The sequence below is a fragment of the Notolabrus celidotus genome, chromosome 21, assembly GCF_009762535.1.
Source record: "Notolabrus celidotus isolate fNotCel1 chromosome 21, fNotCel1.pri, whole genome shotgun sequence".
NCBI lineage: Eukaryota > Metazoa > Chordata > Actinopteri > Labriformes > Labridae > Notolabrus > Notolabrus celidotus.
The window spans coordinates 16,160,904-16,185,195 of record NC_048292.1 but is presented as its reverse complement, the minus strand read 5'-3'; the positions used below and the strand labels follow the sequence as shown (position 1 = coordinate 16,185,195).

Sequence of the window (24,292 nt, the reverse complement as noted above, 5' to 3'; positions counted from 1 at the left end):
TGTCTTCAACTTTGTAAAAGCGTTTAAAAATTAGTAAATTTGTTTTCTTGAATTAAATTTTTGTTTTGGCCTTGGTAATGGGGTTTCGCTGATATAATTTTGTTTTATAAAATGTAAAAATGTTTTCCAAAATGTAAATTTGTCTCCAACTTAGTAAAAGTGTTTCATCTTTTGTAAATTTGTTTTGTCCTTCAGGGCCACTGTAGGAAAGGCATACAACGGGCCGTTGCCTTAAATGCTTTGAGAACGACGTCCATCAATTTTAAACATAAACGGCAACGTTACATAACATTGTTTTTACCAACAATCATTTATTCAACAACACGATGTGGTGGGATAACGGCTTCATACAGTAGGTTTAGCCTTCCTATGGCTTCCAATGAAAGAGTTGTGAATCAATGATGAATAATATATGAGGAAAATATAAGTAATTACAAACGTAGATCGTGAAAATATATTTAAACCATAGACTGTATAAAATATATTTAAACAGATATTTAAAGTCTTATTTTGAAAAGCGTCATGTAAACAGGAAGTGGTGGGTTTAGCTGAGCTAGCTTGATGCAGCTACTGCCTCTGTTTACAGGTGCTGTTTCTCCAGACGAGTCAGGTACAGTGACCTGTATTGTGTTCATTTTATTCACCGTGTAAAGTGTTTTCTGTTGTTCGGCTGGGAAACACAGACTTGTTTGAGTTTAATAACTTAAACGTTTCTTTATCTGATCCATAAACTTGCTAGTTAGCATGAAGTTACCTAGCTAGCTACAGGGTTACGCAGCAACCTAACTGAGAGGTTATCTAACGCTGAGAAACGAAAACGAAACATCACTTTTCTTACTAAACACTGAGCCGAATTTCATAGCAGACTTTTGCTTGACTCATTAACATGTTTGGAGTTTGCTTTTGTAAGATTTAACGTATGTATTCTGTGAAAGCGTTATTTCAGACTAATTTCCTAACGTGTGAGAACTGACATTTAAAGCTAGCTGAACCTGATTTAATGATAAGTCACTTTCTGCAGTTTGGTTTCATGATAACAAGAAGCTGCAGGATTCTATAAACAACACAACATCATGAATGACTCATCAGTAAATAAAACATGGAGGTTTCAGACTGAATGTTGAGCTCTGAAAAGCGAAACTGTCATCCAGAAAGTGTTCTAGTAATGTTAGTATGATAACTGTATTCACGCTAATAGCTTATTAGATGATACAGCATGTTATTTTCAGTTAAGTTGTAATACTTAAAAAATACAAATATTAATCAATCAGACAGTCAAGTTTTATTTATATAGCACCTTTCATACAAATCAAAGGCAACCCAAAGTGCTTTACATGGATTGAAAACAAGAACGTAGCAGAAAAAAACAATGGCAAGACATATTAGGGGAAAATAATAATAATTATTAAAAAAATAATAATTAAAAATTTTTAAAAAACATAAAATAAAATAGAGACCCATACACATCAAAAATAAAATATATGTAATTGAAATAAGTTTAAGCATCAAAATTAAGAATACAAATAGTTAAAATAAATAGATTTAAAAAAGGGTAAGGATAAGAGTTGAAAATAAAACTGAGGCTAAAAATATCAATAAAACTGAGTAGATAAATAAAATAAATAAATAAAAATAAAATAAGATAACAGTTAAAGTATTAAAATAGTAAAGCAACATTTAATTCAATATTACAGTAAGAGGTACATTTTTGAACCCTACATAAAAGCCAGACTGAATAATTGCTGATACTGATAATCATATAAAGTTGATCTATATAGCACTTATCAAAACAGACGTAATAAAGTGCTTTACATCATAAAAACCCACAATAATAAACAAAGCATGAGGGGGAGACATATTGAGCTAACAAGACAATTTAAGAGGAACAGCTGGGTAAAAGAGAAATTACTAAAAGCAATTAAAACAGTTAAAATCAGTAAAACAAATAAAAATGAGTGAAGAATAAAAGAAAACCATTAAAAGTAGTTAGAAATAAATTTAGCATCATGGATAAAACAATATTAGGTGAAGGCCTTTCTATAAAAATATGTTTTCAGCTATTTTTTACTATTTTTTTCTGAGCACCTGAAGTCTGTCATTGAAAGGAAATAAAGGTTTAATATTGAATATGTGGATCCCTCTGTATTTTAGTGTAAGGCAAGGCAAGGCAGCTTTATTTGTATAGCGCATTTCATACACGAGGGCAACTCAATGTGCTTTACATTAAAACATTAAAAGCATTGGAAACATTCAGACAGGCATACAACTATGCTGTAACTCTAGTTTGGGTCTGTTTTAGTTGGGTTTTTTGGTGTTCCATCAAAGGGAAATCTTAACACCTTTGTTTTTCTGTCTCTCCAGCATGAAGCTGCGTGTACGCATCCAGCGTGAGACCAGCCGGGTGGAGCTATCAGGAGATGAACTCAGTTTGAAAGAGCTCAGAGATCTCATCAGGGACACACTTCTGTCCTCTCAGGGACTCAGGTCAGACACACCCACTGACAAATAGATCAGTTATGATTCATGGTTTTATGTTTAGGTGAAAACGGGTTTAAATGTTGTACTTTTTTTATCATTAGAAATTAGATGTAGGAATATAGTATCAGATTAGTACAGCAATTTCCAACTGAGAGTAATAATAACTGAGCAATCCGAAGTCTTGTCTCTAAACTACTGAATAAATTGGTAAAGGTTTGCTAAAATGTTGTGTAAAATGTGTGGATCCTGTATTTAATACCCCTGGTGTCAATCAGAGTTTGTTGTTTCTCTTTCAGTGCAGACACAGAGTTCAGTTTGTCCCTGAACGGCTCAGAGCCTCTAACAGACTCAGGACAGACTCTGTCATCCTGCGGCATTGTGACCGGAGATTTGATCTGCGTTGTCCTGCCTGAGTCTGTAGCAGCCAAATCCACCAAGCCGAACAACCCCACCAAAAACACCAACGCCACCAAAAACACCAACTCCACCTCTGCAGACTCTGCCAACCCGACCAACACAACAACAAGCAGCACAGAGACACAGAGGCAAGAGCTGTAATGACTGCTTCTATAATTCCTTGCATTTGCAACTCACTGTAAAGTTAGATTCTGTTCTCATCTCCTCTGAGGCAACAATCTGGTTCTAGGAAAATCACATCTCTAATACAGGCTGACCAAAGTTTTATCTACAAGAGATCAGAGCAGATGTTTGCATCCACACAACACAGATCTATCTGCATGGGTTGTTGTGATATGATGATGCAGGCATTAGTGACTATATAAGCTGGTGGCGCTGTTTCCTTCGCTGACATGAGACAATCAGAGATCCTTCATATCAAAAAGTTGCATCAAAAAGTTGCGTTTCAGAATGTCTCTTTTGCTCAAGACATAGTGTGGGCAGTGGATGAGGCTGGTCTGGTTTTAGCCAGATGGTATCAGCATGGATTGTGATGCACTTTGGTCACTTGTTTTTGTTGTGTTCAAAGTTGTGAGTAACTCAAAAGACATTTTAGAATCAGATGTAAGCGTCCAGATCATCCAAACCAAGATAAATGTGTAGCAATGTGATTTGAATTTTGTTTTGAAGCACATCCTATACATGAAGATATACTCATCTTATAATGTCATTTGATGAAACTTTAAACTGTCTGTTTGTGATCAGATCACCTGGCACAGATGTTAATACCAGGTCTGAGTGACCCCAATTGCCTTACAGTACTCTAACAGAACATTTCTTTCTACTTAATTATAGTTACACCAGAAAGACAACAACCATGACTTCCAACCAGGTAAGTGGAGACAGTGAAGACATGACAGAAATGCTCATATCTTATAATGAAGTAAACCTATCTAAAAAGCAAGATTATAAAAATGTGTGCATGCAATATAATAACTTAGGTGCACTATATGATAACAGGCAAAGTTGTATAACTTGTGTGTCTTCATGTTCTTTCTGTGATAATCAGCCCAGCAGCAGCAGTCTCCCTGCAGCGTCGTCAGACTCCAAGGTGCCCGATGAGGTTGTGTCTGCTGATCCTTCATCCTCCAGCTGGGAGCCGATGCTGTGCAGCGAGGCAGAGGAGGGTCAGGCTCCTCTGTCACTCGAGATTCTTTACGAGTCGGCCCAAACGAAGAGTCCCAACGACGCCATCATGGTGGCCGGACACCAGCTGATGTTAGAGACCGGGTTCATTCCTCAGGTGAGACAACCAGGCCTGTTAATACAACGGTATATACCTCTAGAGACTTGAGAAAGGACAGTGTGTTCAGATCAGATCTCTGGTTTTGTCTGTAGAACAAAAAACATAATTTCTTAGTCGGTCATATTCCCAAGAGGAGCGCCTGTTAATCTGTTTCTTGTGAGTCTCAGTTTCACTGTAAATAGTAAGCAACACAGAGGCTTCACTCTGGTTTACTTCTGCGACATGAGCCTGAAACAGAAACACATTTTCTTGTGATTAATGGGTCTGAAGTTTGCTGAAATAACATCACGATGAAGATTAGTAAAATATAAAAAGTCAAGCTCTCTCAGGTCTGACCTCAAGAGGAGAAGAAAACTACTTTCAAATGTTTGTTTGTTGAATAGAGGTCAGATCCATCATTTCTGATGCCTTCAGGGAAGTCAGGAATTCTGAACACTGATTGTCTTTAGTGACACAGCATCAACCACATTTTTTTGTCTCAGTGTAAATGTTGGACACACTGTCTAGAACAGACAGTTAGCTGCTCCTCATGCAGAAATAAATCGTTGTTAGATTACCACTGATGGGAGCAGCGATGTCATTACAGTGGATTGTGGTCTGCCTGCTTTTGCGCTCCATACAAACTATTTTTCCTGCAGACACCAAAGCCTACTGATACCTGAGTCGTCAATACTCCTGAGACTACGAACAGAAACCCCCGACAAGTGCCAGTGCGAGTACTAATAGAGTGTGTTTGTGTGTGTTTCAGGTCTGTGAGCTGAAGTCAGGTGAGATGCCTGCAGGGTGGAGGTCAGCCGGTGGAGTGTACAGACTGCAGTACTCTCATCCTCTGTGTGAGAACAGTCTGGTCTCTGTGCTGGCGGTGTGTATGAGCCCCGTGCTCGTCATCAATGGTGAGTTCATCACAATGAAGAAACGCTCGATTCTGAGAGAGACTGCACTCATATAGAGCTCTCTGTTCTTAAACTTTACTTCATTATATGTAAGGATTTCAGCAGCATTAACTATTTAAAGTTATAAAGCATTAAAGGAAAATCAGACGGTTTGTTTTTCCTGCAGCGACTCTGAAGGTGAACGAAAGCGTCGACACGATCCCCAAACTGACTCTGAACCCCTGCAGCTATGTGACCAGCCTGTGCCCAGGTAGTGCTCTGATTGGCCAATTGAACCCTGTTTAATCTCACTGTCAGAGTTTCTGCTGATAATAAAATGACGTCTGTGCTGTCTGCTCAGGAGAAAGTGCAGCTGCTGCTTTTACAGATCTGAAGAAACTGTCCCGGATCTTCAAAGACCAGCTGGCGTACCCGCTGATCGCTGCAGCCAGAGCAGGTAGACACACACACACACACACACACACACACACACACACACACACACACACACACACACACACACACACACACACACACACACACACACACACACACACCAACACACACCCACCTACCTGAGAGTAAGTGACTGATCTCTTTTTATTTTAGTGAAGTTGTAACTTAGTAAATACAGGAGGCTAAGCTTACAGGCTCTGAGTCTGGTTGTTTGACGTTCCTCTTGACTTCATGTCTCTCTCTTTTCTTCCAGCGATGTCTCTGCCCGTGGCATTCGGTCTGGCGGCTCTTCCCGTGGAGCTCACCCTCAGAGTCCTCAGGCTGCTGGACGTGGTCTCTGTGGTCAGACTGTCTTCAGTCTGCAAACACTTTAACACCGCCACAGCTGATTCTATGCTGTGGAAACACCTGCTCCGCAGAGACTTCAAAGGTGAGACCCTAAGAGATCAGACGGGTGACCTCTGAGTCTGCTTCTTCTTTTTTGTATTTGTGGATAATTAAGATGTTTCATAACTGAATAAACTGCGGTGTGTTTTGGTTCAGATTCACCTTTATGCAGGGGCAGAGACACAAACTGGATGGAGGTGAGCAACACCTGAATAAGGATGTGATTGTGTTGTTTCTGAGGGGATTTAAAGGGAACGTCATAAAAAAAACATTCAAATGAACACAGCTCATCTGATAATGCTGTTAGTTATTGAAAAGTAAACATATTTATGCAACTATTAAAAAGCTGTTAAAATATTTTTTATAAATCCCTACAGCTCTACAAACCTTTAATTTTCTTTCCCTTGAATTAAATTATTTTGTCTATTAATAAGGATTTAATAAAGCTATATTAAATATGATTTAACAGGATATTTAATTAATTATAATACAATAATTTAAATGCATTATTTTACAGGAAAGTTTTTTTAAAGGTTGAAAATTAAATGTAAAAATTATGTTTGTTATTTCACAAGATTCATTTATTTCAATTTAAAGATGCAGACACTGAGATAAAGTATTCTAGATAGAATATTTGCAAATTTTAAATCTTCTTTCCCTAAAAAGTATCTTTTTTCCTTTTTTAAAAAGTTTTTATTGAAGGAAAAAGTTGTTAAGAAGTCAGAAACAGTTTTTTCTTCATTATTTATAAACTTGTTGTAACTTATGTCCTCATACAGATCATTAAAAATGAATGCTTTATTAATGTTTTGTATTATTTAGATTTTATTCCAGATGCATTATGTCATTATTCCTGTTTCAACATTTCCCCTCTTCTGTCCGTCTTCAGCTCTATAAACAATCCCACAAACAACGCCTTACGGCCCGTCGTCACCATCTCCGCCGCCCCCACGCTCCTCATCCCTGGCTTCCCCCGCCCTTCCACCAACCCATGCCCCTGCCCATCCCTCCAGGGTTGCCCGGCATCATCGGGGGGGAGTACGACCAGAGACCCAACTTCCTCCAGGGCCTCTTCCGCACGCCGCCTCGTTTCGACCCACTCGCCCGAGGTCCGGAGAGACTGCCACAGAATGTCCGCCCGGTAGGGGGGCGACCTGCAGCCGTACGGAGAGCTTTCATCTGATTCTTCTCCTGCAGAAATAAAATACAGATCTGAACTAGACGAGTGTTTGTGAGTGTATAAAGAGAGAGAAACAAACGCTCATTAGAATACATAAACTACAGTATAAGAAAGATGAGTGATGTGTTGAGATGTGTGTTCTTACTGAGCGACAACGCAAGGGAATCAGCAATGAGCTCCCTCTGTACCTTTCCAATCACGAGTGTGAAACTAAGAAAATCTCTACTTTGAATATCTTAACGAGAGAAGCTCTGTCACAGATCTCATATCTACAGCCTGATTTCTGAAGATGGTGTGTTTAAGACTTAAATCTACGGTGAGCTTCAGTTTATATTCTACCATCATGTAATTCTTGTTCATTAATTAATCACGTTCATTAAAATCTACACTCTGCAAAGTCCGCCTGATGTTTGGTAATCGGGGGTTTTATTTCTGAGGAATAATTGTGAATTAATCTTGTTTTTTTGTACTTATTAATTAAAAAAATTAACTAATTTTTGACATCCCATTTTTGTAACTTCAAACCCAAAAAGTCATGAAAAGAGTCATTAAACTTGAGATCTCTAAGTTTTCGTGTGTTTGTCAGTGTTGTTTTCAGTTTGCTTATTTCTTTTTATCACAATTTGCTCATGGTGGTTCAAAAGCATTATTAAACTACAGTGTGAGGAAAGCATGTCAGAGCCATGTCACAACCAACCCCTGTCTGAGATTTAATTGAACCCACAATCCTTACACAGAAAGGTGGCAGACCTGATCACCATGCTGCCATGCCACCAACCTTGCAGTACTTATTTGTTAAGGTGTAGTTACTTTTCATATCAAGCATACAAATAGATCAACATGTAAGATGCAGAAAGTCAAAACACTTTCACTCCAAAGAGGAAGGCCCTGGCTTGGATTGGAACCCTTCTGTTGTGAAGCTGCAGTGCTAACCATTGTTTTAATACGACATACCACCTAGCAGAGTTTACTTGCACCTTAGAATAGAATAGAATGTACTTTATTAATCCCAGAAGGGAAATTCAGGTGTATGGCAGATAAAATTATAAAAATCACATAAAACAAGTAATTCAGGTGTCTGTCATCTCCCATTGGCTAGAGAGTTATGAAGCCTAATGGCTGCAGGGATGAATGATTTTCTGTATCTCTAAGTCTTGCAGCGCAGAGAGATGAGCCGTCTACTTCCGCTGTTTCTCTGGTCCACAAAGAAGTTGTGAAGTTGATGATCTGTGTAATTTAGAATGGCCTCTAGCTTCTTCTGTGTGCATCTCTCCACCGCAGCCTCCAGTGAGTCCAACCTGGTTCCAATCACAGTGCCAGCTTCTTTCATTAGTTTGTCCAGTCGCCTCGCATCCTTGTGTTTTGTACTGCTTCCCCAGCAGAATGCAACATAGAATAACACACTTTCCACCACAGACTGATAAAACATCTGCAGCATCTTATTGCAGATGTCTAAGACCCTCCTTAAGGAAAAAGAGGCGGCTCTGAAAAGTAAAATAATTGTCTTCTAAATCTAGTGGAGTAAAAGTAATAAGTGTCTTCCCCAAAAATATGTATCAGCCAGAGCTTTATGTCACTCTTAACCTAACCAGAGCTCAGAGGTCTGTATGTGCTCAGCTGAGATGTGGTACCCTTCCTCTGGCATTAGAGACAGGTCGCTTCCACTCTTTTCTAGAGGAGGAGAGAAAGTGTTCCTTGTGTGATCGGGAGGAAGTTGAAAATGAAATGCACTTTTTATTCTACTGTCCATCATATCATGATCTCAGGTGCCTCCTTTTCAATAAAATATCAGAAAACTGTCCTGATTTGTTTTCCATGTCTGATGAAGATAGACTTCAGTTCCTGTTTACACACAAAGTGTTCCAGTTTGCTCAGTTTGTGTTAAATGCTGTTCAGCAGCGTAGGAGCACACTCTATGTCTGATTTAGTTGTTGTCACTGTCAAATGTCTGGAGTGTACCATTGTGCTTATGAATTACTTTAGGTCTTTGCTGGACATGTGCAGTATTGTAACTGCTCTTCTTTCTTCTTTTTTCTTTTTCTTCTTATGTTGTTGCTCCTATTTTGTTTTGCTTTTGTAGTGTCTTGTAAGTCCATATGGGCTGGGCACCTTTATGGTGCACGACACGATGAATAATAAAAAAACTGAACTAAACTAAACTAAACTAAACTAAACTAAACTAAACTAAACTAAACTAAACTAAACTAAACCCCAAAAAATTATACTCAAGTAAAGTACTGACTTAAATACAGTACTCAAGTAAATGTATTCTGTTACTGTCCACCACTGCCAGATAATGCTTCTGGAAACATTAAAATTAAACATTTAAATAAAGTTTTCAAAAAAAAAACCCCTAACGTCTCGGAGTGCAGTGACGCAATCCCGTTACGTCAACAGGAAATGTGAACACAACAAACAACATCGCGCTTGTGTCTTCTGTTCGCATCTGTCTGTGTGTTTCTCTCCTGTGGATTCGGTCGGAGTCCGACCCTAATTATCTGATCTTTAGTTTAAATTCTCAGTTTAATTTAACCATTAAAGTGTTAGCTGAGTGAAGCTAACCCGAGAGAGCTGCCTGTTCGGTAGCGTTAAACCAAAATGGATGATAACAAGGTAAGAGGCAAACGGAGACGAGCTAACCCACAGTTCATCTCTAACCAATGTTAGCATGTGCCCTGATGTAAAGTCAGATCTGATATAGTTAGTATAGTTTACAGCTTGTCTTCATGTTGGATTATTGAGTTAAGGTGTGGTAGAATATACACATTAGCAACATGCAGCTAACTGTAAGCTATCCATGGTAACAACTGTTCTGTATTGTTTGGTAGGAATTCATTTATTACTCAGCTAGCTTCACTGTGAGGATCAGTTCTGTGTTCCACGTGTTTTTTAGGGCCTTTAATGGTCACTGTGATGCTATTTTATTCTACAGCTGCCAGTCAGACAATAAATTCAATATTTGATACATATCAGTGCGAAACGATACGCTTAGTATGACCAAAGAGACATTCCCAGCTAGCAATGTTTTGTTCTTAAACGTTCTGTTAATGTCACAGAGAATGTTTCTGTAAAGTTTTCAGCTGGAAGTTTGCTTTGTGTTCAAAGAATGTTCTCTAGTAACATTCTCTGAATCATTCATAAAATCTTAAGTGACAACAGTGCTCGAATATTATGCCTTAATGTTCTTGAAACATTCACAACGGGAAGTTTTCCTTATGTTAACAGTTTGTTCTCTAAAAACATTCAATAATCTGTGACCCAAAGAATGTTACCAAAACATCCTTTGAATGTGAAATTTAAAACATTCTATCTTTGTTCTAATTAAATGTCACCAGGATATTCTTAAATAAAACATTTTCTGATTTGAGGTGTCAAAAACATCCTGTAAACATTTTTTACATGTTGCTTTGAGAATGTTGCTTCTTTGTTATTAAGTAACATTATGGGAACATTTTATGGAAAACATTCCATAATCTGCTACCTAAAGAATGTTATCAAAACATGATCTGAATGTTAAAGCCAAAGTGTTTTTCTTTCATTAATCGTTAACAAAAAGTAACATTTTTAAATCATCATTGAATATTACACTCAGAACCTTGTCTTGAAACATTATCAGAAGATAGGGAATGTTTGCCAATTGGGGTGAGAACATTCCTTGCTAGGTGGGTTGGCACTGTTGAGGTGATATTGAAGCCCAGGTTGTATTGATATTTTTAGGATAGGTGTTTCTCATCTTTCTCATGACAATGATCCCACAGGTTCTCTATGAGGTCGGCGTCAGGCCAATCAAGCACAGTAATATCATAGTCAGCAAACCATTTGGTGGTAATTTTGGCGCTGTAGGCAGGTGCTAAGTCCTGCTGGAAAAGAAAATTAGCATCTTCACTAGGGTTGCAAAGGGGTGAATTCCATGGGAAGTATGGGACTGAATTGTGAATTGAGGGTTATTTAACGGAAATGTATCATATCCAAGCATAAATATTTGTTTTGTTATAAGCAGACATCCATCCAAAATAATACAATTAAAACAGATTTATTCGTAAGTAGAACTTTAAAGTGTTAAATATTTTGTTGAACAATCAATTATTTCATTGAAGAAAAAAAACATGAATGTTGAAGTAAATATTACTCATTCCCCTGACCCAACCCATTCAAAAATTAATAAAAATGCAATCCCAAAAAAGTCCCATTCAAAATGCAAATAAAAAGTGCATGTGGAGGTGTGGTCTCAATAGCCCTGCAGTAAGCAGTGTGCTATGTGCATGTGATTGAGGAATAGTATAGATATTTAACTGTACTTGCATGAAATCTGGTTGTTTTAGTCAGGATTATGCTAAAATATATTTTCCCCAACTATATTTAAGTTCCCTATTAAGAGCCAACCTTCAATTTAGTAAATTCCTGGTTTATTCCCATAAATTCCTGTTAATTCCAATGGATAGTTTCCAACTTTGAAATTTCCCGGAATTTTGCAACCCTAATCTTCACGAAGCTTGTGGGCAGATGGAGGCAGGAAGAGCTCTAAAATTATCGGGTAGGTGTCTGTGTTGACTTTGGATTTGATAAAATACAGTGGACCAGATCACCATAGACTGCAGAAACTTCACACTAGACTTCAAACACCTTAGTAGAAACTAATGATCCCCATCCCTACATCTGTGTACCTGAGGAAGCTCTTCAGTATAGCCTGGTGAATTAAAAACCTGATCCTTGATCCATCTCATACACCCTAAGTCTGCATAAAGAATACTGCCTTTGATTTAGACTAAAACACAGAACATCAGCATGGACTTACCAGCTCAACAGGCTATTGAAGTGATCACATAGATACCTGAAGCATCAATTCCTCTTCCCTTTTGTTTTGGAACTGTTTCCAAGACTTGCCTGCTCCGAGATATTAATCAACTCAAAATACAAACACCATTCTGTATTGATTAATAACACTGTGCTGTCTGTGTGTTTAGATGGTGGCTGGTAAAGTAAAGAAACCGGGCAAACGTGGACGCAAACCTGCAAAGATCGACCTGAAGGCCAAACTGGAGCGAAGCCGTCAGAGCGCGAGAGAGTGCCGAGCCAGGAAGAAGCTGAGGTACCAGTACCTGGAGGAACTGGTCTCCAGTAAGGAGAGAGCCATCTGTGCTCTGCGGGAGGAACTGGAGATGGTGAGGGAACAATTTAATCCTTTTTTAAAATTATTTTAAACACTTAGCATTATCACATGTGATTGCTATGCAAGGTAAGCTTTATATTACTCTAGGTTTAATGTTCAAATTAATAAACTTCTCTTTGATGGATGGATAGTTTGAATATTTAATCAATCAAGCTTTATTTATATAGCACCTTTCATACAAGTCAAAAGCAACCCAAAGTGCTTCACAGCGATTGAAAACAAGAAAGAAGCAGAAATAAAATAATGGCAAGACATATTAAAAAAGAAAAATGGCTTTTAAAATAGAGACTGATGCACACCAACAACAATAAAATATGTGTAATTAAAATAAGTGTAAGCATCAGATTAATATTAAGAATGTAATAGTTAAAATAAATACATTTAAAAAGCTTAAGGATAAGAGTTGAAAAAAAAAATAAGGCTAAAAATATCAATAAAACTGAGTAGATAAATAAAATAAATGAATGAATAAATAAATAAATAAATAATAAGATAAACAGTTAAAATTAGTAAAGTAATAAAGCAACATTTAAATCAATATAACAGTCAAAAGTAAGTAGTAGAATTGTTAAACCCTACATAAAAGCCAGACTGAATAAATACGTTTTAGTTTACGTTTAAAAGTCTCAATATCTCAGTTCCTCTCAGATCCTCTCAGATCCTCCGACAGGCTGTTCCATAGTTTAGGAGCGTAGTGGCTGAAAGCAGCGTCACCAAATATTTTAGTTCTGCTCTGAGGAACAGCTAAAAGAGAGGAGCCGGAGGATCTGAGGGGCCTTCCTGGTTTATACACTAAAAGTATCTCCGAGATGTAGTCTGGTGCGAGGCCATGCAGCGCCTTAAAAACTAGTAAAAGAATTTTAAAATCAATACGAAAAGAACCAGGGAGCCAATGTAAAGATTTTAAAACAGACGTACTGTGTGCTCTCCTTCTGGTCTTCGTTAAAACTCTATATTTATTGTGTTCTTTGGAAGACCAGAAAGGAGAGCATTACAGTAGTCTAGCCTGCTGGTAATAAAAGCGTGCATATTGGATGTTTATCTGTACATAACGTCTGTTGTCATGTGTTTCTCCCCTGCAGTACAAGCAGTGGTGTTCAGCCATGGACCAGGGGAAGATCCCATCAGAGATTAAAGCTCTGCTGACCGGAGACGAGCAGAAACTGCCTCCAGGGGGCAGCAGCACCAAGACGTCCAAGAACAAGAACAACATTAGCAGCAGCAACGGCTAAATGTGAACAGACCATTGTGAGAGAGTGAGTGTGATTAAAGTGCTGCTGCTGATTCTGTCCGCTATAAAACACAAACTAACTACAGGAAAACACACGTAGCTAGAGGCTCCAACACTTCTCATATCCTACATTTCTTCTGTGTTGTCGGTCCGTTGCTGCTCTTCGCTTTTCTTTTAGAGTCAGAATGTTTGAAGGAGTTTTCAAAAAGTCTCTCCTGCTGTTGAGTTAAAAGTAAAACAAGAGGCTCGAGGAGGGAATCTAAATGTACAGAGATGTTAAAGAGCGTGTTGGATAAACGGTGGATATATTTTTGTATTTGTATTTTTTATGTCTGCTCATAGGAAGTTTTTCTTTGTTAGTGAATGTGTTGGACTTTCCCTTACTTCCTGTTTGAGGTCACAACTTCAGCTTTTTCTCAGTGACGTTATTTATAACATACAGACACACAGATTCGGTTCACAGAGCCCACAGCTGCTCTTCGTCCCGTTTGATTTTGCAGCGTCATTACAAAAAAAAACGTTCAGATGTCCCTTTTTGGAAGTTTAGAGCTCTTAAATTTGTTTTATTTTTTTTTAATGAAACTTTGTGCACTTTCCTGTATTTGGCTGAAGCACTTTGTTAGACGACTTTAGGTCAAAGCTTTGCAACATTCATGTCTCTGAAATCTTGTTTGTAAAATAAATAAAAATGTGTTTGACCACTAGAGGGCGCTGTTTATGAACTCCTGATTTAAAGTGATGGAAACTTGATTTCATGTTTTGTACAATTCTGAGAAAAAACACTAGTTAAATAAAAATATACACAAAGCTTTTTTGTAATTTATGACTATAACCAGCTTTAAATAGCTCTACAATAACATTTTTTAATATAATACCATATAAAGTATGTTATCTTTTAGAGAAAGACTGATATATTTTTTTCAGGGCCGATATGGATACCGGTTATTAGTAGTCAAGGAGCCGATAACCGATGTTTGGAGCCGATATTCATTTGCAGTAAAAGGGGAAATATTGGCGACAAAATTTTGAATAATACAAACTCCAACACTTAACTTTGTTTAAATGCCTTAAAGCATATATTTATTAAACAGCTTTTCAAATTTGCAACATGTTAAAGGTTGTTTTTTTTTTATCTCAGATGATAGACATCTTTGTTTTAAATTCTAAACACAAAGTGCAGGGAGCTCCCAGGCTCAGCAGCATGTCTTATAAAGTTAAATGAAAACTTAAACAAATAAATAGCTCCCTAAAGTTTTCTGCAGTAAATAAAGTTTTCCAAAATGTCAATATAACTGAAATGTTAAACTTTCACTTCACTCATGCTGCTCAGCCCGTCCCCTGTAATGAGAAACGGCAGGAGAAATGGAACACAAGCTAGGCTACGGTTTCTGCAGACGGTGTGATTTCTGCCGCGCAATTTAGTGAATTTAGAGCCAAAATAACCCAGTTTTAAATTGATCTCTTATCGGCCGTCAGATTGTTAAAAAAGGCCGATGCCGATATGCGTCAAAATGCCGAAAAACAGCGCCGATAATTGGCCTGGCCAATAATCGGTCTATCCCTATTATCTTTTAAACTTTGACCATAAAGGCTGATATTTTGTGGTGAAACCTTCACAAACAACCTTACTTCTAGGTAATTTCAGTGGGTACAGAAAGTAAAATGTTAGAAAAACCAAACATAGTTCTTAGAATATAACAATAGAACCTAAAACCCCCTACAGTGTCTTTAATTATCTTATATTAAACAAAGGCTTTGCAGTTTTTTCCAAAGGTTTCGGTAGTTTCTCTTTCAGATGGGAACTTCTGTACAAAAAGTTTATTCAGAGAAGTCAGTCCAATTTTATTTCCCCAAAATGTGACCTTCACATATTTGTCATTGTTCAGTGTCAGTGAGTCACACCTTTAATTCACCTGACAGAAGTACAACCACTTCTGCTTTTACAAACTTCTTCCCTTCACCTCTCTGTTCCTCTTATGCAAAATCAGTTCACCTCTCTCTCTGGTCATGCCCATATGCCAGACTATTCCTGTCAAGACCACAACCACCAGCCACATCACACCTGTCCTGCAGCAACTCCACTGGCTTCCCATTAAATACAGCATCATTTTCAAGATTCTGCTCGGCCCCTCCGCCGCTGGAACTCTCTCCCCCTGGACGTACAAAATTCCACCTTTCCCACCACCTTCAAATCATGCCTAAAAACTCACCTTTTCCACCAAGCATAGGCACTCTAATCTGTCTCTTTGGGACTGGAAAGACTTCCCCTCCCCCTTTCATTTTTCTAGTATTGTATTCTTTATTCTAAAGTATTTATTGTTTATTTACTGTTGTGTTGCTTTTATTATTGCTATGTTGTAAGGTGACCTTGGTTGTCCAGAAAGGCGCCTATAAGTAAAATGAATAATTATTATTATTAACATTCATTCATTCATTCATTCATAAGAATTGTAGCTCACTTCAGTGTTTGACAACACAACATATTGGATGCACATCTTCACAAAATAGAGTAGGAAGAAGAAAAACTTATCATACCTGCCCCTCCCCTTAAACACAACATAATCTACCACTAACCCGTTAGTAATCCCCTTTTCTTCTCACCAAACATCAAATTTAAAAAATGATCACTGAAACAATCAAATACAGATTTACTAGATGAGTCTGTAGTTCCCCATTTCTTTACCTTTTAACATTCTTCAAGTTTAACTCCAGAAACTGAAACACACATTTGCTTTAATGTAGTGTGTGCATATGGACTTTTGAAATTAAATATCTGTCTATGATCCTCCTCATGAGATGTAAACATAAAACAACTTCTGTAAGTTTTCAGGTAATAATCTACTTCTGGCTTTAAACATAAATAATAATGTTTTTAAATTAACTAGATCTTTAAATTTCAACAAATAGGAGTTGATAAACAAACTGTTAGTATGTTCTCTAACATTCACCTTATGTAGAAGTCTAATTGAAGATTTCATTTATAAAAACAGATAACTCTGTTTTTATAAATGTTCAAAAAACACATGTCGTTTTATATAGATTCCTAATAAAGTTATATTTTCAAAATACCTCTGAGTAGTAGTAAGTAATTTTGATTTGGTCAAAGCCACCCTAAGTTGATTGATGATACCAAAAGCTAGAAATTGAAAAAACTGTTATTTCAAACATTTTTTTTATTTTTTAAAAGTGAGTTAACTTTTTTGCAATTAACTCTTCAATTGCTCTTTTCTGTAACACATACACAGGTTTAATATTAGTCATATAAGTGTTGCCCAATACCTCCTAGCAATAGCTAAAATACGGAAGAATAAGTGAACAGTACAAAATACGAAGAGAAGCAGAATCCAAACTGTCCTTGGCCCTCCCTAAAACACCAACACATTTACACACTTTCCTCTTTATATAATCTATATGTGGTTTCCAAGTCAGTTTATCATCTGTTATCACTCCCGGATCATAAATTATGATAAAGTGAGTCAAGAAAAATAATCATCCGGTACAAAAAGAAACAGAAAATGTCTAAAATGTGTTGTAGTTTTGTGCACGTGTGAACGCAAACAATCAAATCGTTCACCCAGATTTGTCTTGCCACCCCCTTGGTAAATTTCCACAAGGTACCAGGATGAGCTGATGTGTGAATGCAGCAGGTTAAAGTCAGGAACATTCACAGTGAGTGAGTGGGCAGGATGTTAATGTTCATACCATGTAATTTGTAGGTTGTCCAGAAAATGTCTTGAACAATGTCAGGAGTGCATGTGTGAAAAAGGCTCACATACAGAAGGTAATTACTGTCAGCAGGAGTCGTGCTGCTAAAATTCGGTCAAACATTCTGTTTCGTAACACACTTTGTTTTGTACATTGTGTTGTCAGCAGAGTGTAATTAGTCTGAAGTTTGTGTTAGCATGTTGCTCTCCTCCAGCTCTGCAGCAGCTTTGATCGTTTCCTCCTCATTCATCAGTGACAGTTAGCCATGCGTGCTAATCGCTCCAGAATGAGAGACCTTTCAGAGTTCTTCTGCTCCCATCACGTCCTTTGTCCTCAGTCTGCTCACCGTCCTGAAACTGGGGAATACGGAGGGACATTAAACGCTGCATAACTAAACCTGCAGGAGACTCAGCTGGTTCAGAAACACACCAAAGTACAGAGGAAAAATCAACAAATGTATGCAAATTAGTTACACAAATACACAGAGGGAGAAAATATACAATAAATAAACAACTTATGAAGTACATTACCTTCCAGCAGGACTTAAGTATTGTACTTAAATTTGGGTTTAAGTTATTGTACTATAAGTAAAGGTCTATTTTTTTGGTGATTATTAAAATTATAATTGAGCTTAAAAAATAGATGCTTTGGGGCGCTGGTTGGCCTAACGGTTTAAGCATACATTCCATATCATGAAAAAATCCCCCCCCCCCCCGATCAAGACATGAGTTATCCAGAGTCCACTCGTTTTTAGTACCAGGCTGTAAACATGTTTAATTCTGCTGTAAAGATCGGCTTTTTTAAATTGGTGTGTATGTGGTTTCCGGTACTTCTGGAGCCAGCCTCAAGTTGACACTCGAGGAACTGCAGTTTTTAACACTTCCACATTAGCTTCATGCTGTAAGACCATAGACTGTATAAAATATGGACGTAGTATCCGTGACGTCACCCATCTGTTTCAGAAGCGCTTTTTAGAGGCCAATCGTCGTCGGGAGCCATATTGCTGCTTTTGAGTGGGTGTGATGTAAAGAGGCGGGCTTTGAGCCTCCTAGCCAACAGCTACAGTGTTCCTACCTGCCAATCAAGTCAGCTGTGCCTCTCATTAGAAGACTCGTAATCTCAATATCTTCGAAATTGCTGCATTAAAAAAAAAATCACCCCCCGTGCAGCATGTCCCGATTGAGAAATGAGCTATCCAGACTACACTCGTCTTGTATACCAGGCTGTAAACATGTTTATTTCTGCTGTAAAGATCGGCTTTTATGAATTGGTGTGTATGTGGCTTCCGGTACTTCCGGAGTCAGCCTCAAGCGGATCCTTGATGAACTGCAGTTTTTAGCATTTCCGCATTGGCTTCAATTCTGAGATGAATATTGAGATGAGATAACTTTTCAAATGCTCGTTTTTTAAATTGAGTTTGGTTTGACAACTCTTTTTTTCTTTTTTAAGTTATTTTTTTAGGCATATTTGCCGTTAATGACAGAACAGCTGAAGAGAGACAGGAAATGTGGGGAGTAGAGAGTGGGGAAAGACAATGCCGCAAATTGTCGACCAGCTGGTAGTCAAGCCGGCGACCTCTGCGACGAGGACTGTAGCTTCTATACGTGGGGTGCTTAGACCGGTAGGCCACCAGCGCCCCTGGTTTGACAACTTTTGATGCAATGACAGCATTCAGAAGAAGTCTGAATTTTGGGACACAGTGACCTGCAAACTTCTTTCTTTCAACTGGTACAAATACGCCAATGAAGCACACTTAAGCTATTATGTGAGAGTGCATTTGTTCCGAACATCTTTAGATTACTGTTCCTTATCGGCCTGCTACAGAGATTAAATTTACCCTTTAAGTGTCTAAACTTAGTCCTCAATAAAACTGGAATTTTAGATCAAAGACTGAATCAATGTACGGTAATTTATTCAGTGCCGTTAAATTGTCAGGGTCCTAATTGCCCTCATTAAAAATGCTAATAAAATATGAAACAGAGAAAAGCAGAAAATTAAAAGCGCATGCAGTCACTAATTTCATATCATGTATTATACAGTGCAATACATGGATGTAGTCTCTGTGACAGTGTGTGCTGATCAAGCGGCAACCTCCGGTCACAAAATATGAAGCCCATGCAGAAGTGTTATAGACTGCAATACATGGAGAATCCGCTTGAGGCTGGCTGCAGAAACACCAGAAACCACGTAGACATGAATGGGAAAAAGACGATCTTTGCAGCATTAATAAACATGTTTACAGCCTGGTTCAAAAAACGGCTTGGCCCTACAAAGCTAATCTCTCTAATGGCACACACTGTACGGGGAAGGTGAATTTTTTTCTAACATGACGGTTCAGAAGATATTAAGATTACGAGTTTTGCCCAAATAAGGACATGACATGACTGATGTTGCTCCCGGTCGGGTACACATAGCTATTGGCTAGGTGGCTCACACTACGTCACACTCTGCCTGGTTGAGTTCTGCATTTCCAATATGGCTGCTGCCGTCGATTGGCTTCAAAACAGCTCTCAGGAACAGATGAGTGATGTCACGGATACTACGTCCATATTTTATACAGTCTATGGTGCTGATAGAGAAATAAAATGAGCTTTACAGATCACAAGTATTTCTTTTAACCAGGCTGTAGCTAAACATGTTTGTTTTAGCTGTAAAAAATAGTTTTTTTTAAATAGTTGTGTATGTGTTTCCAGCCTCTAGCGGACGCTCGACGAACTGCAGTTTTCAACACTTCCGCATTGGCTTCATGCTTTAAGACAGGAGGTTACCGTTTGCTGAATGTTTGAAGTTTTTTAGTGTCGGCTCACTCTAGATGTACTGCGCCTTTAAGAAGCCTGTTGAGTTCATTTGACTGGAGCTCGATGACGACATCCTTTTATTTTTATCGCAGTGACCTCATCTCTCTTCTGGCAGCAGCAGCAGCAGCAGGAGAGTCAAACCTCCGCTGCCTTTAGCTCCAACTTTACCGCTTAGACTTTCTGTCTTTAAACCTCCAACCTTTCTGTTTAAAGCGGGTCCGACTCCATCTGGAACCCGAACCAGTATCTGGACCTCTGACGTCGAGTTTTCAAACGGTGAGTTAACCGAAACGACTGAAGTGTAAATCAGCATCTGGTAAAGTTCCGTTGACGGGGCCTAAAGTTAAAGTTTAGTCCATGTGTGTCGGAGGTAACACCGTCAGGGACATGAAGCCAGAAAAGGTCGCTGTTTTTGGGGTGTTTTTAGGAGAAACGGCCCGGTGGTCAGTCCGTCTCTAATATCGGAACAGACCAACAAAATGTCAGAGAAGAGCTAGCTAACGTTACATCTGAAAATGTCGCCCAAACTCTCACTATATATATATATATACACGTATTTACACAGACTACACTGTTTACATAACTATTCATGAGCTGACAATAAAGTTAAATCTGACATTTACATTAACATTCATCTCGACTTCAACAACACCAAACCTCCTCTAAATATACAGGTTTTAAAAGATGGTATGAACAAGTTTTATGGACTTCTTCTTCAACTGATATTTTATTAATTATTAAAAAAACTAAGTTATTTATGAACCCAAAAAAAAGCACTAACATCTGAAAATATCACCTTGAATAATATTTACCTTTACAAGCCGATTACATAAGCTTATCTGAGCTGACGGCAGTTCCATTATTATCCACTTGAATAAACCTCCTTTTAAAAGAACATTTTATTGTTTTTATTGTTGTTTATTATTATGAAGAACATTTGAAACACACTTAAATATCTGCAAATGTAGTCCAAAAATATTTGTATTTACATATTTAGTGTCTAATTAGCTTGTTTATCAGTTAACATCATGAATAGGGCCAAAAACATTGAGATGAATGGACATTTGAGAAGGAGTATTCATTTATTTAGCATAATTTTAAGAAATAAACCCTGACATGTATAACTTTCATTATGACATATAAAAGCCAACTGACAAAAGTCAAATTTTCCTTTTTTTTATTATGATATACTGTTTATCTAACTTTTAATAAGCGGGTATGAGTTTCGTAGTTGTCTTGAATGACACCAAACCTTCTCTGAATGAATGGAAACTCTGCAGGATGAAGTATAAGTTACTTTTATGTTTTGTTTTGTGTGTAATTATCAACATGAACCTGAAAACTAACAGCAGCATGAGTTACTTTACTAAACATGTATAACTAATATACTGCTTACATAATCTTTTATTAAGTGACATGAAGTTTTAGAGGCTCCCCTTGGATAACACCAAACCTCCTGAAAATTATCGTTTTTAAGGAACAGTTTTAATCATTTTAAGGTTTAACTGCTAACAATTTAATAATATTTTTTTATGTAACACTTAATTTATCAACCTAAGAGGAAACAAACATATCTCAACTCAACTATTTTTTTATTTGTAAAGCAACTTTCATACATTCAGCTCACAGCCAAAGTGCTTCACAAAAGAAGAGACAGAAAACAAAAGCAATAGATAAAATGATATAAGACTAAAACAAGATAGAGGACAGTGATATGAAATACTTAAAAAAAAAAGAAATAATCCAATCCAATCCATTTTATTTGTATAGCACATTTTAAAAACAACAAAGTTACCAAATTGCTGCACAACAAATACAAACAGTAGAAATAAATAATAGTAAAATTTAAAATACAGTAAGTTAAAAGACAAACAGAGACCAACACAAACTCTCATGCTGTGTTAAAAGCCAAGGAGTAAATAAAATAAAATCAATCAAATAAATAAAATACAATAATTACTAGATAAATAAAATATAATAAAATATTTAAAAAAATAGAATAAATATAAAATAAATAATAGAATAAGATAGAATAAATATAAATAAGTAATAGAATAAGATAGAATAAATATAAATAAAAAAATCTGTAAAAGTTACTTAAAGGCACTGTGAGGAGTTTTTAACCAGCTGAGAAACAGACTGAAACCAACACTTATATCTCTTTATGACCTTCAAAAGCAACAAAACCATAAACAACAACACTGATATCTTCCCTGTTGTTATTTTTAATGCCTTAAACCACTCAGAGGGGGTAGGTGTCAGACCACATGATTGACATTTGGCTTTAGAAACACCCTTTGTTGGCTGTTTTTATGGCAAATAATCACATTGAGTGATAAATCTGGCTGTTAAAATACATTACGGTGAGTTTTTGTTGAAAACACAACATTTTCGCGTACAGAACAAGAGATAAGAGGTATCACTTTGTCCACAAGGGGTCGCCAAAATTGATATAAATCAAAAGTTCCTCACAGCAGCTTTAAGATTGAGTTATTAAATCTTTATTACGTAACTTTTTATTAGCTGACATTAAGTCAAAGCTTGCCCCTCCCCTAACACTTACCCGGACATGAACTAAACCAAATCTTCTTGACTAAATCCAGGTAGAAGAATATGGAGTGAAAGTAAAGTGGACATTTTTCCTGATGTAACCCTGAAATTGTTGTCTTGTTAAAAAAGATAATTATAACTACGAACTTTAAAAGAAATGTGAACATCTGAAATGTTCCCTTAAATTCTTTTATACACTTAAGTTAAATACTGCTTACATAACCTTTTATTATCTGACAATCATTTCCTGAAGCGCCGCTTGCATAATACCAAACCTCCTTTAATACATGAACATTTCTAGGATGATGTATAAGTTACTTTAACGTCACTTTTAAACATGAACATTGTTTTTAATGTAAAACTACACAACTGAGCCTTGGAAGAAATTCTACAGTCAAATATTAACTTGATTTATAATGTAAGTGAAGGTTTTTATACGTTTACAACAGTTCCCAGAAGCGCCCTTCAATAATACTACTACTTTAATGAGACATTGTAGAAGATAGAGTAAAATACAGCTTCATATATCTTCTCACCAGCTACCCGTTTTCTGTTTCAGCTGTAGAGTGCCGTCTCTGATGAGTCTCAGTTTCACTGTACAAAGTCACGTTAAAGTGGGCTGAAATCTGTCTTACTACAGCGCTATGAAGCCAAAACAAACAGACTTTACTAGTAAGTATATTACTGACATTATAAAGGATGCTGTTCCTTCAGTGGAGTTTGGTCTGACTGCACGACAACAAGGAAACAGCTTTGACTTGTTTTTTAATAGACTTCAGTTGAACCATTTCTGTCACAAAGTCACACCTTGAGTTCTCTGTGAAATTTTGGTGCGTGTCATATGACTCGCTGCAGAGATGACGGTTATACTTTGTGTTCTAAATAGCTACCCAATAAAAAGACACTTTTACCTCATCAATCAATCAATAAAGCTTTATTCATATAACACCTTTCATACAAATCAAATGCAATGCAAAGTGCTTTACAGTGATTGAAAACAAGAAAGAAGCAGAAATAAAATAATGGCAAGACATATTTTTAATAAAAAATCTAAAAAATGATTTTAAAATAGAGACTAATGCACAGCAAAAACAATAATAAAATATGTGTAATTAAAATGAGTTAAAGCATCAAATTAACACTAAAGTTAAAATACATTTAAAAATTGGTAAGGATAAGAGTTGAAAATAAAATAATGGCAAGACATATTTAAAAAAATGAAAAAGGATTCTAAAATATCGACTAATGCACACCAACAACAATACAAATATTTGTAATTAAAATAACTTAAAGCATCAAATTAAAATTGAGAGTATAAATAGTTAAAATAAAAAAAATTTATAATAAGTAGGGATAAGAGTTGAAAAAAATAAAGGATACAAATATCAATAAAACTGAGTAGATAAATAAAAAACAAATAGTTAAAATTAATAAAATAATAAAACAACATTAAAACAATCAATTGACAAGTAAAAAGTAAAGTAGAGGTTTTATATTAACATTTGTTGCCAGTAAAGAACAAAAGTTCTAAAAATTCCTGGAAAATTGGCCATCATGATTTCCTACATTAAATTACTATATTAATAGTTTTATAAAACAGAGGCAGAAAATCAGTGGAGCATGCAGAAACTAATATATGATATTCAGAAATACAAGTCACACTAAAGTCAGTCAAAATCAGTTTTACCACAGCGCTCTGAACCTCAAATAAACAGGTTTAATGTGATTTAATGACAATAAACAGGCTGAGGATGCTGAAATAA

General features: G+C 36.8%; 3 protein-coding genes and 1 long non-coding RNA gene across 7 annotated transcripts in view; 3 read left to right on the top strand and 1 right to left on the bottom strand.

Moving 5' to 3' along the window:
* The first annotated feature begins 232 nt into the window (after positions 1-232).
* LOC117805140 (F-box only protein 7-like) lies at positions 233-7,193 on the top strand. Of its 4 annotated transcripts, XM_034673757.1 has the most exons (13): positions 246-352; positions 587-610; positions 2,362-2,484; positions 2,775-3,023; positions 3,730-3,766; positions 3,944-4,177; positions 4,929-5,073; positions 5,240-5,323; positions 5,414-5,509; positions 5,762-5,938; positions 6,052-6,092; positions 6,785-7,122; positions 7,155-7,188. In XM_034673757.1, exons 1-12 carry the CDS (start codon positions 327-329, stop codon positions 7,076-7,078), a joined length of 1,530 nt encoding a protein of 509 aa, XP_034529648.1. In that variant the 5' UTR covers positions 246-326; the 3' UTR covers positions 7,079-7,122; positions 7,155-7,188. The 4 variants fall into 4 exon arrangements, with proteins under 4 accessions (XP_034529650.1, XP_034529649.1, XP_034529648.1 ...); XM_034673758.1 differs by having other exon boundaries at positions 245-352; positions 5,417-5,509; positions 6,785-7,193; XM_034673756.1 differs by having other exon boundaries at positions 6,785-7,193.
* Positions 7,194-9,444: 2,251 nt separating this feature from the next.
* crebl2 (cAMP responsive element binding protein-like 2) lies at positions 9,445-14,182 on the top strand. The gene is made up of 3 exons (XM_034673960.1): positions 9,445-9,688; positions 12,040-12,237; positions 13,328-14,182. Exons 1-3 carry the CDS (start codon positions 9,674-9,676, stop codon positions 13,475-13,477), a joined length of 363 nt encoding a protein of 120 aa, XP_034529851.1. The 5' UTR covers positions 9,445-9,673; the 3' UTR covers positions 13,478-14,182.
* A 3,121-nt stretch (positions 14,183-17,303) lies between these two features.
* Positions 17,304-20,445, bottom strand: LOC117805067. Its single transcript, XR_004629332.1, has 2 exons — positions 19,989-20,445; positions 17,304-17,537 (listed from the first exon to the last, which is right to left on the bottom strand). It is a non-coding gene; the product is annotated as an uncharacterized LOC117805067 (long non-coding RNA).
* Positions 19,987-24,292, top strand: part of dusp16 (dual specificity phosphatase 16) — a 29,492-nt gene continuing 25,186 nt past the window's right edge. Inside the window, exon 1 of the mRNA XM_034673645.1 lies at positions 19,987-20,255. The gene's annotated coding sequence lies outside the window, so the exon portion shown is untranslated. The remainder of the gene's footprint in view (positions 20,256-24,292) is intronic.